A 20,624-nucleotide genomic window follows, 5' to 3' on the forward strand; every position below is an offset into this window, starting at 1 on the left:
TTCCGACCATATTCTGCAAAGAAGCTGATGCAAGCCCCCGCCCCATTATTGTTCTTCAAGTGTGTAATTGCTATTCGAATTTCTTCACGGTCGGGCAATGGAATATCTGCTCCATCGTCGTCGGTAGGGGAATCGGGTTCACCATCTCCTGGTGTTGTACTTTCACTGCCATTCAGCAGGCTGGAGAAGTGTTCCCTCCACAAACTCAGTATACTCTGGTCTTCAATAACTAGATCACCTCTGGGGGTCCCACAGGAGTGTGCTCCGGTCTTGAAACCTTCAGTTAGTCGCCGGATCTTTTCGTAAAGTTTTCGAGCATTACCCCTGTCGGCCAGCTTGTCAAGCTCTTCATACTCACGCATTTCGGCCTCTTTCTGTTTTTGTCTGCAAATGCGTCTCGCTTCCCTCTTCAGCTCTCGGTACCTTTCCCATCCCGCTCGTGTTGCCTGTCGATCGCAACACTGCAAGGTAGGCAGTCTGTTTTCTCTCCACTGCGAGACGACAATCCTCATCATACCAGCTGTTTTTTTTACTTTTCCGAAAGCCAATGGTTTTGGTTGCAGCTGTACGTAAGGAGTTTGATATGCCATCCCACAGTTCCCTTATACCTAAATGCTGGTGAGTGCTCTCAGAGAGCAGGAGTGCAAGTCAAGTAGAAAATCGTTCGGCTGTCGGTTGTGATTGCAGCTTCTCGATGTCGAACCTTCCTTGTGTTTGTTGACGTGTGCGCTTTTCTACACAGAGGCGGGTGCGTACAAGATAGTGGTCCGAGTCGATGTTGGGACCACGAAGCGTACGCACATCAAAAACACTGGAGACATGTCGTCCATCTATCACAACATGATTGATCTGGTTGCGAGTGATTCGATCCAGGGACAGCCAAGTAGCTTGATGGATTTTCTTATGCTGGAATCTAGTACTACAGACGACCATATTTCGGGCCCCGGCGAAGTCGATCAGCCTCAGACCGTTTGGTGATGTTTCGTCACGGAGGCTGAATTTTCCGACTGTTGTGCCAAAGACACCTTCTTTACCCACCCTAGCGTTGAAATCGCCAAGCACGATTTTGACATCGTGGCGAGGGCAGCGCTCATAGGTACGTTCTAGGCGCTGGGGCGTGGGCGCAAATCAGCGATATGTTGAAAAACCTCGCTTTGATGCGGATTGTGGCTAGACGTTCATCCACCGGAGTGAATGCCAGGACTCGACGACGGAGTCTCTCTCCCTACACCATGGCCGCTGTAGATGTCAAAAGAACCCACCTTCTTCCGTCCTTGTCCCGTCCATCGCATTTCTTGGATTGCGGTGATGTCAGCCTTTACTCTTACGAGGACATCAACCAGCTGGGCAGAGGCACCTTCACAATTAAGGGTCCGGACATTCCAGGTGCATGTCCTTAATTCGTAGTCCTTTAAACTTTTGCAGTGGTCGTCATCAAAATTGGGGTCTCTCATCCGAGGCTGTTTCTTCCTTTTCTTTGGGGGGTTTTTTTATGTGGTGGGTCCCAAACCCTTCGCACAACCGCATAAGCGGGTTTCGCCTTCTCACTTTAGCTCGCCTCCAAATGGATGTCTGTTGGCTACCCAGAGGATACTTGGTCTAAGACCGGAAGTAGTGAGCTGCTTGAGCCACATGTAAAATAAACGTTTCTGGCCACTCCCAAGTGAATGGCAGTCAGAAACTTTCCTCACTTACGTGAACTTCTACATATGACTCCATCCTCCATATGTTATAATCGTTTTCCTAATTTTAGAGACCAATTCGCCTTTTGTTTCAAAATAGGACTTAGTGTCGATGATTATCTCCACATTGCCGTTAATTTAATTATCAGTGAGCATTAACCTGAGATCTGAGAACTAGAAATCAGTGCTGAGTTTTGAAGTCGAATTCATGTAATTTTTGTCATCGTTTCATTGATTTGTGGCATGACACTTATGAAGAGCACTTTCTTCTATAAGACATCCTAAAACAATATCATATTAAAAAAAAAAAAATATTTACACCGGTGCATCTTGCGTTCTAGCGCTGGATCAATGGACTTTTAGTGTTCGGATAACGTTTTTTAACAACCAGCATATGCTTGTCTAGTAATAGTTATAAGTGGACGCTGTCTAATTAATGAGGTGAGGCTAAGAAACCTGTCGGACTCAAACTGCCACAACTGTATGGAGAAAGGTACGACGCGAGCGTGTCATTCAATACTTCTTCTTTCTATTTGGCGCCAATTGGAAATATCTAGAGAAACCAGTTCGCGTTCCACCTGGTCTTTCCAATGGAGTGAGGACTTATTCCTCTGGAGGACTTTCGTCCATTCTAATAACATGACCTAGCCAGCGTAATCGCTGTCTTTTTATTCGCTGAACTATGTCTATGTCGTTGTATAAATCGTGCAGCTCATCGTTCCATCGTCTGCGGTATTCGCCGTTGCCAATGTTCAGAGGACCATAAATCTTCCGCAAAACCTTTCTCTCGAAAACCCCAAGAGTCATCTCATCGGATATTGACATCGTCCACGCTTCCGCACCATAAAGCAGGACGGAAATAATGAGCGACTTAGAGAGTTTGGTTTTAGTTCGTCCTGACAGGACTTAACTGATAGGCCAAAGGCTGAGGCTAACATTGTTGGAGTTGTTGATGTTGGTTCTAAGGTAAACCAAATCATCTACAACTTCAAAGTTATGACTGTCAACAGTGACGTGGGAGCCAAGACGCGAATGTGCGGACTGTTTTTTTTTTTTTGACAGGAGATGTTTCCTCTTGTTCACCACCAGACCCATTAGCTACGCTTCTTTGTCAAGCCTGGAAAAGGTAGAACTAACGACGCGGTTGTTGACGCCAATTATATCAATATTATCGGCGTACGCCAGCAGCTGTACACTCTTATAAAATATTGTACCGATCCAACACTTTCTTTCTTTCGAGGTTCAAGAAAAATTATTCTGGTCTATCGAGAACCAGCATCTGGAGTGTCTTATCCATCCGACCATACCCATTTTAACCCTGAAATCGTGGGGTGGTATACTAAAGCCGACCCAACTTTTCAGCCGCATGATTATTACATAATAATCACAAATTTCGCAAACACATATGCATTTCAATAATGTGACTTTTCAGATTTTTCAACTTTTAGACTATATTTTGAATAAATATTTTTGGCTGCGGCAACACTGGTCATAAAATCAAATTGGAAATGTCACCAATACATTCACCCATCACCGTCCATCTTTGCATTAACAAGTACATTGAGGTACCCATACATCCGTAGATACGCACACATAACCATGCATTCGTTTGCGCACATGATTTGTATGCATTGCTGAGTATAGGGTAAAGAGAATTTTCGAAAGAATTAAAGTTTTAGTTGCTGCTATCTGTTGGTTGACATAAGACGTTAAAACGTTATAGAGTGAATTGGTATTAGCAATTTTTTTTTTTTGTTTTTTCGGGTATACGACAACATATTATTTTGTGAAAATGTGATGTACGAAAAATAATTATGAATTTTAAAATTCGTATGTATCTACATATCATATATGAAATTTAAAAGGATAATGGTGTCGTGTGTGAATTCTATGTGCCACGAATAGTGAACTTGTGTGTTGTCTCTTAACATATGTATGTTTAGTACAAATATTTATTGATTGAATCTACGTAAAACAAGTCCAATCAATAAAGCGGAAAATATTACAAAAATATGTGGAAAATATACAATCTTAGTCTAATATAAGCACATACATATGTACATATCTATACTTATTAATAGAGCTAAAAAATATGCTTATGTGTGCATCTATACACATACGTATGTATGAACATGTATGGCGAATAATAGCCACTCTCATCAGCTTATCAATACATACAAACTTACAGTACATTCCTGTATTCTCTTATTTCTAAATAATTTAAATGCATATACATACATGAGCACATATAAGCATAGGTAAGAGAGCATTTCATATGTGTATACACTTCACATGATTTGAAAAAGAATAATTCATAAAAAAAATTGTAAATTGTTCGATTTGTCTTTGGTGGTGGCGCTACCAGAGCTTGTTTTGAGGGCCAAATTTGTAATTACGCACGGACACACACTTACCAAACCATATACTTATACATGCGTTTGTGTGTACATACCTAATATGAAGTTGAATATGCTTAAAATATATACATAAATACAGATTATGTATGATGTAAATGTGCACATTGGCATGTTTGTATGAAGTTTAGCAATTATGCCAGTAAATAAAGTTTAAAGCGTTTTTTTTAACTTTTATCGAAATAACATTTATCAATATTTCTTCAAAATTGTGATATGTAGTTATTATGTAGGTATTTATATCACTAAACAGTATGTATGTGTAGAAATGCCAAGGAAAACATAGTAAGATATCCATTATACTATTTAATTTTCATGGCTTGAATTCACATTTCGTCTCTGTTAAAATTAGAAAGTGGAAACTTGCAAAAAAAGAAGTTGGAAATTAAAAGAAATAGTTAGAGCTGATATGTGATATAATCAGCTGATTACAAGAATTTGCAATTAGTTTGCTGTCTCTGAATCATCGGTTCTGGAATTGAGCTGGTTCTATAGCAATTTTATAGCATATTAATTTTCTGTTGTAGTTATTTTCGCATAGTTTCGCAGCTAATATGAATCAACAGTTCTTAAATGTTTTTAGTTCATACATGTTTTGACTTTAATTGTATCTTTGGTCGTTTTTGTATGTATGTCAAGAAAATGTTTTGACAAGAGAAATATGTGAAAAATATGTTCTCTTGTCAAAACACTTTCTTTTATGTCCATATGGAGTTTTCGATGATAAGATATTTTTGGATAATCTTCCCGCAATGCACTGAGATACATTTATTTTACTTGTATTATTGTTTTAATTTATTATTATTTTTTTTTTCTAAATTCGAAAGTATTTGTTTTGTAATACATAGTTAATCTCTATATATACATATGTACGTATGTATATGAAAATAAGTTCTTAATTCACAGGGTCAAAGAAATATGTACGGATGTGCCGAAACAAAAATAAACAAAATATATTATAGGATAGGAGTTTAAATTGTGCAGTAAATATTATGTTGCACTAGTATCCTCTTTAATTGTTTAGTTCTATCTAGTTGTTTAATTTAGTGTAAGGCCTCTATCGAGTATTATACCAAAAATTTGTTTTTCTACTTTAGTATTGTACCGACTAGCTTCTTTCCTAATTCTATTTCAAGACTTTTCTAAAGGTCCTATGGACTTTAACCACCCTCTGAAGCGTCTAATTAATTGGAACCAACATTTAAAAAAAATCTTAGAGGGAAAGCCACTCCCACCAAGTTCAAACTTTGTTTATCTTTTAAACGTTACGAAATAATTGAGCATGCAAATAGTTCCTTGCACTTCATATAGTACATTTATGAATCAATGATTTATTTTTGAATTCTTTATTCTTATCATTCGTAATTTTTTAGCTGGTATTCCTTTCTTGTTTCCCTGCATACATACATACATATATAACATATATGAAAAATACCCACCTACATACATATGTATATAATTTTTGAATTTTTGCATAAATAATGCAATACAATAAATTATAATATTACCATAGTATGTTTATAAAAATAAAAGAGTTAATTTTTTTGAATACAGTATGAATTAGAATTTATTTAAGTGCACGTATGAATGTTTTGCTTACCAGGAGATAAATATGTAATTAAGAGTACACCTTTGGCACATTGGGAGCTTCAAATAAAATACAGTAAATAAACTTTGATGCAAATACATCTATGTATATATGTACATACATATATGTATGTGTGTGTATACTGCATATCTAAACAAATGTAATAAAAATTGGTGTTCAATTCAGAATCGTTACTATCAAAATATAAATTTGCATTCATATAGACATACATATGTATATACGTAAATATTGTAAATGCAATTTTTGATACCTTGTATTGGTATATATGTACATAAAGTGTGTTTTAATAAAAAACGTTCTCCAGCGACTCCATATACATACAATTTAAAAAGAAATACAGCGTACATATCAAAAAAAAACACGAATTGTAAGGCAACAAAAACATATCAAAGAAAATATTTCTACAAACATAAATAATGAAATATCGTTATTGCTGGAAACAACATTTTATGAAACCTGATCAAATGAAAAGCTATCAAACGGATTTTGTTGATAAGAAACAATGTAAGTAGATAAGCGTTTATACCAAAATTTATAAATATGTTTATTTACTGACATACGTACACACATATATATTTACACATATGAACACAATTTTATACGTACTACTACTTTTTAAACTGTAATTCACAAAGTTTCTTATTGATTCCAACAACTTAATTCAGAGAAGGATATGAAAAATAACATTTTTTGTGAGGTGAAATATACATACATACAAAGGTATGTACAGTGGAATGCGTTGAATTTATTTCAGAAGCGATAGCTACAGTATAAGGACGATGACAAAAACAAAAAGAAAACAAATTATTTAAATCCCAATAATCTTTAATTTCGTCAAAAGTTCGAAGATTTTGTAATTTAAGTAAAGAAAGGAAACCAAAAAATATGTGCATAAATAATATTGTATTTAAATACATACGTTTCCTAAGTTTGAGAAAAAAATATTAAAAATTATAAACAATTATTTAATACTAACTAAAGATTAATATACATACATTTCCATGTCATGTCTCAATATGTTACTAATTCTTGACTTAGTTAGTTAAACTATTTAGTTAATTACGCTACTTACCTGTTGTTTATTATTTTTAAAGGTAACCGAATATGTTTTCTATTTAATATACATACATACATATGTATGTATGTAATTCGTATACATCTCGATGAAATTCTTGTGAATAACGCGTTTGAAAGTGCTACGTTCAGGTGCAGTCGGACATTATATATTGCAATTTGCATATTGTTATATAATATTTTATATAAATTTCTTTTTTGGTACTTTTGAGAAATAGCTTTTCTAAACCGTTCTTCCATAGTTTTGTTTTGATAGAATAAGGACAGAACTTTAAAGGGTTTTAAAATTGGAATATTATTTTAATATGAAATATTTTTCCTTTTAATTAAATCGCTTTTGGTGTACTTTCATAAAAAATAGTTATGCTCCTTTGCAATTTCTATGTGCATATGTAATTAGAATTCCGAATTTTAATATGTACTTGTTTTTTTTTCAAATTTACATTTTTGTGCACATATGATGTATGTAAGTACATACCTATAACCAGTTAATTTAAATACTTAAATTTAAAGGTATGGAAATCTCTGCATTCAAAAACGTACATATGTACATATGTACAAATATGCTATATTTGTGTGCATATGTACATATGTATGTGCATATATTTAATGGTGAAGTGTGAGAAACTTTTATGAATTGGATGTTATTCCTTAGAAAATTAAAGAAAACTAAAGTCTATTTTTCTAATATTTGATGAAACCTGATTTGTTGATTTGCGGCATGTTTATACTGATTGAATTATAAAGGAGTATTTAATCCCAAGAACTAGGCATGTATGCTCTTATTTACATATGTACGTACATATATTCATTCATATATGTTTGTATGTAGTACATAGGTACTTATATATATTTATGTATGTACATTCATATTAACACACACACATATATTTTGCACCGTGGCGCCAAAACGATTTCGAGAAATTATATCCATACAAACAAAGTTACATACATACATACGTATATGTATATGTATGAACATTGTTTTTTTTTACACCATTAACTCCATAGTTGCCACCTGAATCGCAATATTTTTAAAGGTATTAATAACAAGTAAGGAAAGGCTAAGTTCGGGAGCAACCGAACATTTTATACTCTCGCATTTTATTGAAGGAATTTTATTAAGATAACATACAAATTAACCCATAAATTCGGCATAAAGTTTAATAGAATAACGAAAATCGTCATATATAGAATATTTAGTAACAGCATCTACTTGCTGTTAATAAATACTCTTTTTATACTCTCGCAACAAAAGTTGCTAAAGAGAGTATTATAGTTTTGTTCACATAACGGTTGTTTGTAACACCTAAAACTGAAAGAGTTAGATATAGAGTCATATATACCAAAGTGATCAGGGTGACGAGTAGATTTGAAATCCGGATGTCTGTCCGTCCGTCCGTCTGTCCGTCTGTAAATAAGCTGTAACTTGAGTAAAAAATAAGATATCTTGACGAAACTTCGCACAAATATTCCTTGGCACCATAAGAAGGTTAAGTTCGAAAATGGGCGGAATCGGACCATTGCCACGTCCACAAAATGGCGAAAACCGAAATTTGGAATAAAGGATCGCACTAGGAGGGGGCATATTTGGATGTAATTTTTTGGGGAAGTGGGCGTGGCCCCGCCCACAAATCGGTTATTTGTATTTAACTTGCAAACCAATAAAGCAATATAAACCAAACTTTCTGTTCTCTAGTAACAGCAAGTAGATGCTGGCTATCAGGGAGATGAAGACTGCCAAAATTGTCAAGTTATTTTCATAAAGAGCGAAAGTAAGAAACGTAAAACTTGCAGAAAAGAGCAGATAAAAATCTAAGTGCTGTTTTTGGCAACTACTTCATATTTTATCTTCGAAATTAGTTAATATTGCTAAACAAGATCTTTTAAATTAAAGCAAGTAAACGACAATAAAAAATTAATTAATTTTTATTATAAAAACAACAAATTAATTAATATATACATGTATCGTACATGACGGTATATTATCGTTTAAATCAAATTCGAATTAGTCCAAACATTCACAATTTGTGTTTTCAGCATTATTTATTGAATATCTAATATTTATTTCAAAATTAAAACCTATTAAAACAAACAAAATCAAGCAAATGCTCAAAGGATAACTGTTTTACACATTCATTCAGTTTTTTGGGTTAAGTAAGGCTTTTCCAGCAGAGACTTGGCGACCTATTACTAGCTAGCAATGCAGAACCACAATTACAACTAAACTTGAACTTTCCTAACTCGAATCACCATAATCCACAAAAAAAACTTCGAGTTGTAGAAGTTTTCATAAAACATAACATTTTTCAAAAACCTGTAAAATATAGATTTATACACAGATTGATTTATTTACTTCGCATATAGTACATACATATGTACGTTAAAACAGGATCCTGTAACATTGTTTGTTGCAGTTAGCCAGTATTTTTTGTTCGCCTCCATACGATATAGAAGCACTCTTTTAAAAATGTTCCTCGATAGTAAAATTGGTCAATAAGTTCGATTTTTGGAACTAAATTTGTATGAATTTTGACTTATATTGTCAATTCAACAGTTCGAGTTATGAAGAACTTCGAGTTAAGGGAGTTTGTGTGATGGAAGGCAATTTGTACGAAATTTGTCTCCGAAACGCTATTGTCAATTTAAGAGTTTGAGTTATGGAGATCTTCCAGTTATAGAAGTTTGAGTTATGGAAGTTCAACTGTATATTGATAAGGCATTATAAGAAATATTTAAAAGATGACGTTGTGTTTTGGGAAGAACTTGTTACAGATTTTGAGTTATTTGATTGAAAACCATTAATTGAAAACATTAAATATATTAATCCGTTAATTTCACTACTGGCTATGATTGATTTCTGCTATCTTGCTCAAAAAGGTAGATGTGAGTAAAATAACAAAATTCTCTCTCTACTTGTTCAATCTTCATTAATAGGCTTTTGATGTGTGCTAATTGTTTAAGTGAAACAATTTTGTGTTGTTGTTTTATATTTTATACTTTTATTTTTCACATTCGTTAATTTTTTTCTCTTTTATTATTTGAATTTTAGCATTATTTAAACATTAAAAGTTGGCAACACTGATGATCCCCCTATTGGGCTCGGTGACAAAAAACGTACATTTGACGTTGTGGCGCTATTATCTACATACGATTATACATATACATATGTATGTATGTATATACATACATGACAAATTTCTTGGTGTTTTCGATTTTTTTTTAATATTTTCTTGTTGTTGCTGTTTAAGAATGTGAATGCATTAGTAAATGAATTGAAATTAGTTGACTTGCTCTCCATCTTGAGAAACAAGTGCCATACTTATTCTATGGTGCGCGATATGTGTGTGCATACACAGGTATGTGGAGAATACAAACACATATACATGTGTTAGTGTATACATATGTATATGAAATCGTATGTGTATGGCCGGCACCAGCCATAAACCGGGCGACTCAACAAGAGATACGTATTTTTTTAGTGCCGCTTCTTTAGTGAGGGTACTACGTGGTGAGAGGTGATGTGGCGCAGACATGTTAGTCGTTATCTGGTTATTCACTGGCGTCGGAACGTTGGCACTACTCAACTCGTTATGGTTGTGTATAGAAATTTGTTTGCGTTCGTGTGTAGTTGATGAATGCGATTGTTTGTATGCGTGCACGAGTATCTGCTTTTGTATATATATAAATATGTATGTGTCTGTCTGTGCCTGTGCCACGCCGCATTTGTGTCTGAATTAAAGGCGCCATCATGACGATGTCGGTAACGTTACTATTATTTCTTTTATTACGTCAGTGGCGCCCACTGGCGCCTGATGTTTAAGATGCCGCTGACTACCCGCCAGCCGGTTGCCTTGTGTTTTACTTGTTGTTGCTTTTACGTTTGCTAGTTTGACTGCACGCAAGCCAGAGCAAGCAATATTTTTGTTGGTTTTCTGTCCGCACTGCGATTTCTGACTAGGTGTTGGAGGGTCTGGTTTTCGATCGCCAGCAGCACGTCTCAACGCCGATATGTACATACGTATGCTTGTATAAATATAAATGTATGTGTGCATTTACCATGTACAGGGTACATAAATACATATGTGTAGACTTGTTTTTATAAAGAACTGAGAGGATTGAGAACAACATACAAAAGTGTTGATGTTAAAAAATAATAATATTTGCAATTTTTTAGTGAATAAAATTTGCCTTTAATATAAATAAATAAATATACGGTAACTCACAGAAGTATTTTTCCAAAAAATTTGCATTTGAATATACTTGTATGTATGCAAATGCTTAATGTTTGATGCATTAATTTCATATGAAAAGACTGCAATACAACCGTTATATTAGATGATTGATTACATGATTCGATTATTCATGGTTACTGATGAATATTACTATGGAAATCATTTGAAGTTACAACTGTTGGAAAAATGCTTACATACATTAGCCGGAAAAAGTTTACGCACAGAGCTAACAACGATTTTGTATGGTTCCTTATGAAGTGGTATGTAAACAAATTTTCATTTTAGTGTTGCATTATAATTCAGGAACATCATAGTAGAAATTTAATAAGTAGGTCGCCACCAAAAAATGTGGTAAACCCGTCTTGTGTAAATAAATATCAAACAAGTAAGGAAGGGTTAAGTTCGGGAGTAACCGAACATTTTATTTTCTCGCAATTTATTTATTTATTGTTATTAAAATAACACACAATTCGAAACATATATTTGACATAAAGTCCACTAGAATAACGAGTATCACCATATACATGTATAGTAAATGGGAGTTGGATAATTTCTGGACTGATTTCAACTATTTTTGTCACCAAGATACATTATATCCAAGATTATATGTATATTTATTTCATTTTGATAAGATATCTCACATATTAACCGATATACATATATGGTGTAAAGTCCGCCATAAGTTTGAAGAACAATTGATTTATTAGAACGTCCAATGCGCATATTTCTTCGAAAGAGATGCTAAAAAGGGTTATTCTTGATGAATCACATCGCAAGGAGACGTCAAATCTCGTAACTTCAATGCCACATCGCTTGGGATAGGTTTTACATAGTAAGGACTATCTCACTAGTTACTAGAAACTATAATTTTTGCTTTAAAGTAATGGTTAATTTTCATCTTTTAAGTTATACAAAAGTGGTTATACTATACAAAAAGTGTTCAAAAACATAAAAATAATTGTTTTATGTTAAAATAAAGTGAACTATATAAATGAGTAACGATAAGAGAGTTATTTAAAAAAAAAAATCATGAGAAAAGTGTTTTGTTTATTTATAATTATTTAATATGTGCCTATAAACAACATCCTGTAACTAATGAACCAGGATACACAGGACTTTGAAATTTTTATCATTTCATATTTGAGTTAAGACTAATATATATTTGCCCTAAAAAAAATGTTAGCTCCGCCCGTTTTAATTCGGGCATGAGAGGGTTAAGTACTTAGCCTATCAACTGGCTGAAAAAATAATATTATGTACCCATTGGATGTTTTTAAAGAGGAGTCCAAATTTGACGTTCCGCCCTCCAAAGGAAACTTCATTCATAAGAGCACGAGGTTTCACAAAATATTATGTGAATACCTTTTTTGATATCCTTGAAAAGGAAATGGACCATTTTAATTATTCCCAAGTATTGTTAAGGAAGGGTAAAAGGCAGATTGGGAGCCCTACAACTATTTTTTCATCTTTCTGGGTATTTTATGTTTTTTTTTAGTAATATACTAGCAGACCGCTGTACGGGTTTAAACAAACATTTCAAAAGTTATAAGTTTTTACACACTATCCCATACATACATATGTATGTCTGTATGTATGTACTTTCCCGTTTCTTACGTGCGTTCATTTAAAAAAAGTAAAATGAGGAAAATATGAACATGAAATCTACATATAATATAAAAATGAATCGCAAAATGTGTTGCTAAGCGCATAACTAGAGAACCGCTTAACCGATTTCGCAAATTCTTTGTTTATAATGTTTTTAGAGGTACCGGGATGGTTCTTACGGAGAATAATTAGAAAAATTGCCTGAAAAAGTCTAAAATCGACAATTTTATAATCACCCATACAAACAATTTGTGTCGTTAGTCTCGAAAAAAGTCGAGAAGGGCCAAACCGATCTGGCTAATTTTAGTTTTGAAATATTTATGGAAGGCCAGGGAAGGATTAGAAAGTAAGTATATATCGAAAAATTGTGAGGAAGATAACCAGAAGATGATTTTATTTGAATTGACAACAAAATTATAAAAAAAAATAATAATAATATTTTGAAGGTTGTCATTGTTGCTTTGTTAAAATATTTTTGTTATTGTTCAATTGTATAAGGCTGTGTCGATAGCCCAAAACATTTTGTAACAAGTAAGGAAAGGCATACGAACATTTTATACTCTCGCAATTTATTGATGTAATTTTATTAGGATAACACAAAATTTGACCCATATATTCGGCATAAAGTCCAATAGAATAACGAAAATCATCTTATATAGTATATAAGTGATGATGAGTGCGGGTCTGCTAGTTATATTATATTTGCAATGAGCTAAAACTTGATAACGACCTCTAGTCTTTGGTGTCCGTTGTCTTTCTCTCTGAATATAAAGGCGTTGGGAACCCTCATAGTTCGATGCCCAGTGTGAGCTTTTACGAGTATATTTCTAATATTTTGTTCTTCCTCAAGCGCGCACTTGGGAGGATTTGAAATTTTGTTCAGCAAGAAGCTAAGATCGCTTGTTACTTGACTCTCTGGCACGCGATTACGATGCGAAGAGAATGACTTGCAAGACGATTTTCAGTTTCAGATTGAGATTCTCCATCACGGGTCTTTTTAATACCCTCACCTGGGAACTATTTCCAAAAAGTTGATATTCTAGCTATAAATATAGCCTATGTTACTAGGGATGAATGTAGCTTCCAAATGGTGAAATAATGTTTAAAATCGGCACAGTAGTTTTTGAGTTTTTTCATTACAAACATACATACAATTTTTTCCTCTTTATAATAGTAGTATATGTAGATTTTGAGTTTAGAGTTATTGTTTAACAAAATTAAATAAACACGAATTATATTTTTATGTTAATCAAATAAATTTGATTATATGTTTTTGAGGAACTATGTACCAAAAAGAGATTGGTGGTCCATATTTGCCTACTTGCCTATAATAATTAAACCAAAATTTATGTTCGATTTGTTTTGTTTTCCCAATTTTTTTCTGATTAGTATGTGTATGTGGCACTGTAATTCATCCCAAATATATTGCAACGGGTTAAGGTCCAGTAATTGATTATGCAGTCCAATGGAGTTTTCTTCACAATATGAAATATCTGTTTTGTATTATTACCCTTTTGGAAAGGGCGCCACAAAGGCCTAACTTGCTTGCGGATTCTATACAAGAATAAAGTACAGTTTCCCCAACTCTATTCACCGTCATACCCATGGCTGAACTACCGGCGTGCTTCACATACTGTGGTGCAAAGGTTGAATTTTTTCTTAATATCACGTATAAAAAGGGGATTTTCGGTATCGGGCTGTGTGAACAGCTTTTTAAGACGCTTTTATTAGCTTCACTTATATGTATGCATGCATGTAAGTATGCTTGTTTGTTTGTAACTTTTTCAGTGGTACTGAAACGACTACTGAAACATAAAATTTTTGAGCGGCAGTGTAACAAGGCGATATAATGTTTGGGCAGCTCAGCAAAAACCATATCCTAAAAGTATGCAAAATGTTGCTAAACAAAGTACCCCACGCTTTTTAACCAATAGAAAGTTTCGTTTTCTACTTAAGGGAAAATACAGTTTTTATCAAAAACACCATTATGTGGACTTCGTCAGCCACACAAACAAAAAAATTTGTTATGACCTGGGGTCTTACTATGTGTGATATGGGGTCGCTGAATCCGAATCCGAGGTCCATTTAACCCCATCAGATCAGGGTTTTGAGATAACCCCAGAAAATAGATATGGCGGACAGCGCTTTTTAAAATTCAACGGATTCGCTTGAAACTCGTTATTCGGGGGTTTTCGGTGTTGCTGATTACGAATCCGGTGTCGATTTTTTAACATTTAAAATGGCGAATCCAGTATGGCGGACGGTTTTTTGAAAATATCATCGGAATCGTTTGAACCTCGTTGCTGTGGGGTTTGCGATTCCAATGAATTTTTCAAAAAAGCGTCAGCCATATTGGATCCGCCACTTTTACTTTTGATTTCGGATTCGTAATCTGTGACAACGAAACCCCCCTCGGATTCGGATTCAGTGACCGCAAAACATTAGATACACATAGTAAGACCTCCAGGTTCTAACAAATTTTTTTTTGTGTGGCTGTGTTATCTTTGCGAATGTCCAGCCTTCAGATTGTTAAGAATGGATACTTTCAGGCTCACTTTGTCTCCCAACTAAACAACCAACCAAATATTTTTTATGAAGTAATAAGTACACGTTATACCAACATGTATTCACTTTTGCATCCTCCTATATGTTAATATACATACATATACAAATGTTTAGGCTTTGTTCGGACTATTTAGTATGGTTATTCATTTATAATAAAATACTTTTTGTTTGAATAAATGAATTTTATGTTAAAATATTTTTTTTTTTATTATTTTATTTTATTTTATTATTATTTTTTTTTATTTTATCTTGACATACGTCGAGAAGCACGTACCGGGACGCTAGTAATTCAAATATATACATATTTACTTTAACTGAAAATTTATGATCTGGTGTTTAAAACTTTGTATGCAATTAATTAGTTACTAATAAAGTAATGTAATAATATTAATATTTAATATATAAATTAGCTTAGTTGTATATTGAAATTCGATATTATTGTCTTCACATATAGCACTGAGTATAATATAAATTAGTATAAAAAATATTGCTTAGATTTTATAATTGAAATTGATTCACAAACCTTCTTCTTTTTTATTTCAGAATTCAGTAATTTCCAAAGGAAATTCTACACGCAAATAGAAAACTCCAAACATATCAAAACCGAAATTGAGGTGATAAATGCAAAATTTACAAAAAATCGTTACGGCATAAAGTAGTAACTTAAGAGCATTACCGCCTTCGTTTTATGTTAAACCGAAAAATTAATTGAATACAAAGCTTTTGCTTTATGAGTGAGAGCGTTATTTGCATTGTTTGTGTTTTTAATCATTTAGTCCAAACATACAGATTGTAAATGACATACGGTTATGACAAGCATCATAAGACTCATCTCAGTTAGCAGTCTGTTAGATTAAATTTATTTTTCTGTTATTTTGAGTAAAAATTTTGAGTGATATCGTATGACTGTGAAAACAGCCGGTAAAACACATCAATCAGATTGAATAATGCTTTTACAATAAATACAATAAATGTTCCGAAAACATTTTATGTCCCTCCATGCTATTTCGAAAGGACAAGGAACTATGGCGTTATGCGTCAAAAAACCTGTCAAGAGATTTCGATGGGATGAGCAATCAGCCACAACAGCCGCCTCTCCATCAACATCAACGCCCCCTTCAAACGGGTCTTCAATGCCAGAACTCGGAGCAATGCCAGAATTCATTTTGTCATACTATGATTACATCGAGCACGCTAACATCCAATCTCGAATATTTTGGTTCGTTTACGGAAGTAAGCTACGAACAGAAAGCGAACGATTCCGAAAGTGGATGCACTTGTGGAAGCGATTGCGACGATTTACCCGTCGTGACCAACGAAGAGGCACAAGCTCAAAACCAGAAACACCTCAAGCGCTCATTGGATTACTTACCGAGATTAACCCAATATTCCCTTCAATCGAACCTGAACCAGCTGAACTCAACTATGTCGATAACGAATGCAACAACAGCTGCCTCAACTACAACGGGAACATTTGCTGCTACAGTAAATATGTTGCGGAATTGCTGTGGCGTCAGCGGTCTGTCAACAGATTGTCCCTCAAGCACTCCTATTTCAACGGTTTCCCATCAAACCGACAAAGCAGATGTCGGCCAACAACCAGTAGATCGAAAACAATCCCAACAAATTTTCCGAAAGCTTATGAAAATGATGAATCGACAACAGCAAGGGGAATTATTGGATTCAGTCAGAAGTCGAAAAGATATGTCGGCTCTGCACGATTCACAATGTATTTTATTAAAACGATCGTTAATTTACAAAGAAGAGCCGCATGTGATTTGTTGCCGGTTATTCTTCTGGCCAAATCTGAGAGATGGAACAGAGCTGAAACGATTGCCAATATGCTCAAACGACCGACACTCGATTTATGTGTGCTGCAATCCTTTACATTGGTATCGGGTCCTCGACACAGGTAAATTATTATTCAAATAAAAATTTTTTTAAGTAAGTTACAAATTAGATCAAAAATATTAATAAAGATATCAAGGCAAAATAAATATAATATCCTTTATAAAAACGTCCTGATCATAAAAGCTTTCATTCGAAGTGGTTTACTTTTTCTGTTGTCAAATTGTTCTTCGATTCTCGAAGTTTTCTTCCATAATCGAAAATATATATCCGATATTCGAAAAAAAGGTATATTAAAAAAAAAATATTATAAATTACTAAATCTAAGTCTAAATTAAATACTTGTTTTGAATATTTTCTGTACCGAATCCTTTAATTTGTTTAACTTTTAATTCTTTACCATACTCATCATATGTATATAAATATAATAATTTTTCTTACAGATACGGCTCCTCCGCCTTACCAGGAAACGGAGAGATCGAAATTAGAAGGTAATTTTATTTATCGGTTAATCGACTATATTAATTTGATAACAACTTTTTTTTTTATATTTTATGCACAAATACAAAATATCATACGCAAATAAATAAATTAATACATATTTCACATAAATTACATTTGACGCTATTATTTACTAAGCTAATGACCTAAGAGAAATATAAATTAAATAAGAAATTTTTTTTTACAGAAGAAGACTGCGCCAAAATATCAAACAACACAAATTCTTCGACCAAAAAAATGAAAATATCTGATGTTAAAGGTAAGATAATATACTAAATATTGGGTCTAATCATTGAAATCGTTTCGATTGAAAATGGTGGCGATACGATCGAAAAATATTGCATTGAAATCTTTGAAATCGTAAATCAAATTTTCAAAAGAACTGAATTTACTTATCCACTCTTATATTTCGCTAATTTCGAATGGTTTCGGCACAAAATCTAAATTTTTTTTATGTAAACAATCGCTGAGGTTTTAAAGAATTGTCTCAAAGAACACCAGCCGAATTAAATACTTTTTGGGAAGAAATTTCACAAAAGTGGAATCAAGGACAAAATTGGCTGGCAGAAAATGTGAAAAAGCATGCTGAGAGTATATAATATAATCGGTTACAAAACAGATATGATTGCGTCCATTTCAATTATTACAGAAAAAAACAAAAAGTTCAGAAAATTCAATTTATCAAATTCATCAAATTTGTCGCGAAAGCAGTTTTACCTTTTCATTTTGTGGTAAAGCAGTTTATCGACGAGATCAATGGTTGCAAGACATTTTTCGAACGAAAATCATTTTCGAATCGAAATCGATTCCCAGTATATTTTGGCAATTATTTTTAATATTCATATATTTTATATATTATATATATATATATAAATATTAATTATATATTGTATACATATATATTATATATTTATTACAGAACAAAACTCCTGGTGCCAAGTGGCTTACTGGGAGCACAGCGAACGCGTTGGTAATCGTTGTTCCGTACACAAACCTTTTGTAAACATTTATGCAGATGGGAGAATTAATAACAACGACAGTCAGGATATATGCTTAAGGGATTTAACTGCAGATAAGAGTACACCATCTCGAGAGGATGTTGAATGTACGCGTCAAAAAATTGGTTTTGGTAAGTATGAAGCTCGATAGCATCCAATAATTTTTTCAGGCTAATTTATGCTCAATTATTGTAATATATGTATGTTTGTATGTGGTATAATGTGTGCATTCTGTCTTTATAATTTATATAGGTTTGTTACTAAGTCATGAGTCGGACGGAATTTGGCTTTACAACCGCTCCATGGCACCGGTTTTCATTTTATCACCAACCTTGAATGAAAGTTTGTCATGTGTTTATAAAGTGACACCGGGAGATTGCCTGAAAGCTTTTGATATTAATAGGTAAATATCTACTACTTAAAAAATATTTTGACATCAACATTTGAAATTCTTGTGAATAATTTTAATCATACATACTAATCTTTTTAACAGGGCTCAATCGCTGATTTGTTCTTCACAATTTCCTGGCGCAGAAGTAGGTCCAATAAATACGCGGAGTGTCTGCATTAGTTTTGTTAAAGGTTGGGGAAAACACTACACACGGCAAAATATTATGAAATGCCCTTGCTGGCTTGAAATATCTTTTACCCAGCGGTGACATTCTATTACTATTCTACTTGAAATAAAAACTGCATAAATTTCAAATCCAACTTAAATAAGTAGGAACATTTTGTTAACAAATCCAATTGGGACATCGTTACACACAGCGACTATATCACAGCCCATAATGTAGTAAATTGATCTGATGTTGCCTTGCGGATAACCGTTTCACGCACATGGACATTGGACATGCGTATGTAGTAAAATTAAGCAGAGAACATTGTCATATACTTATACACCAAAACTAAGGAAAGCGACGAAAAAATATTATAGGGAAGTCCTGTGATTCAAATACTTACGATAGTTAGGAATTATTTGAGTATGTTTTACATTTTTAGTAAACTACATCTTAAATAAAAGTAACATAACTTATCGAAAAAATGCGAGCGTTGATCGCTTTTAGTGCCTAATTACAATTGATACAGAATAGTCTTAAGGATAGTGTTCGAAATTGTACATGTGTATACTTACATATTTACTATTTATATTCTATATTTATAGCACATACATGCATACATACAACCATATAAACATATATATATATGTGCATATGTTTGTTGTATTCAGCTTAAGTAGTAAAGGAGGGCAAATGTAGAAATGTATGCCTTAGGCAGTTTCAATAAGATATATAAAGATAAAAAGCAAAGACTTAATTGTTTATATTTAAAAAATAGAAGAATCACATACCTGCTTACATACTTAAGCTTATGCATTATTTTGTATGCGCATATTGCACATACATTTATATATTAATAATAAATACATACATATGAATATGTATGCAGAATTGTATACATACACATGCATAATACAGTAAGTTAACTGTTCTCACAGAGATCAAAAATTATAATTTAGGTATTTATGTATATTTAAATAAAAGAACACTGTGGAAATATCTACATTGTCTTATATTATTTGATCTTCAAAATTTTGCTATCATCAAATTGTTTATGGAAGCTCATAATCGGAAGAACAATCGGTTATACTTTTCATAAGTAGCGTTTAGAAGCCAAATTTCATACAAATTTCCTTCCCTAACTCGAATTTTTACAACTCGAAGTTCTCCATAACACGAACTGTTGAAGTGGCAACTTTCATACAAATTTCCTTCTATAAATCGAACTTTTTGGTCAGGGCATAATACAAAATTTAAAAATAATTTAAAAAAGAACAAAAAATATAATATTGCAGTTGTAGATTGCATAAATCATTTAACAAGGCATAAGATATAGACGTCAAGAGCCAAACAATAGCAAAATGCAACAAACAAAATTACAAAAAACATCTTTTAACGTATGTCCATAAAAATTTTTGCGAAGTAAATAAATAAAACAGTGTATAAATCTTATTTTAGAGTTTTTTTTTAATTAATATGTTTTAATGAAAATTCTATAACTCGAAGTTTTTTTGTGGATTATGGTGATTCGAGTTA

The 20,624-nt window shown here is 33.1% G+C and overlaps 1 protein-coding gene across 10 annotated transcripts; it reads left to right on the forward strand.

The window, feature by feature from the left end:
* The first annotated feature begins 3,352 nt into the window (after positions 1-3,352).
* LOC105215753 (mothers against decapentaplegic homolog 6) lies at positions 3,353-19,232 on the forward strand. Of its 10 annotated transcripts, none has more exons than XM_029042578.2 (8): positions 3,353-3,481; positions 6,010-6,209; positions 15,728-17,096; positions 17,476-17,523; positions 17,721-17,792; positions 18,453-18,662; positions 18,784-18,934; positions 19,025-19,232. In XM_029042578.2, the coding sequence occupies exons 3-8, from the start codon at positions 16,184-16,186 to the stop codon at positions 19,188-19,190; spliced, it is 1,560 nt and encodes a 519-aa protein (XP_028898411.1). In that variant the 5' UTR covers positions 3,353-3,481; positions 6,010-6,209; positions 15,728-16,183; the 3' UTR covers positions 19,191-19,232. The 10 variants fall into 10 exon arrangements, with proteins under 10 accessions (XP_028898411.1, XP_028898410.1, XP_054090278.1 ...); XM_029042577.2 differs by having other exon boundaries at positions 3,354-3,512; XM_054234303.1 differs by having other exon boundaries at positions 3,362-3,512; positions 5,871-6,209.
* The last annotated feature ends 1,392 nt before the right edge of the window (positions 19,233-20,624 follow it).

This window comes from Zeugodacus cucurbitae, chromosome 2 (assembly GCF_028554725.1).
Source record: "Zeugodacus cucurbitae isolate PBARC_wt_2022May chromosome 2, idZeuCucr1.2, whole genome shotgun sequence".
In the NCBI taxonomy this organism is placed as follows: Eukaryota; Metazoa; Arthropoda; class Insecta; order Diptera; family Tephritidae; genus Zeugodacus; species Zeugodacus cucurbitae.

Excerpts from the sequence above, each read along its gene's own strand:
- LOC105215753 (XM_029042578.2), top strand. The coding sequence starts at position 16,184 with ATGCTATTTCGAAAGGACAAGGAACTATGGCGTTATGCGTCAAAAAAC. Across the intron at positions 17,793-18,452 it reads GAAAATATCTGATGTTAAAG|AACAAAACTCCTGGTGCCAA; the intron begins GTAAGATAATAT and ends TATTTATTACAG. Across the intron at positions 18,663-18,783 it reads GCGTCAAAAAATTGGTTTTG|GTTTGTTACTAAGTCATGAG; the intron begins GTAAGTATGAAG and ends TAATTTATATAG.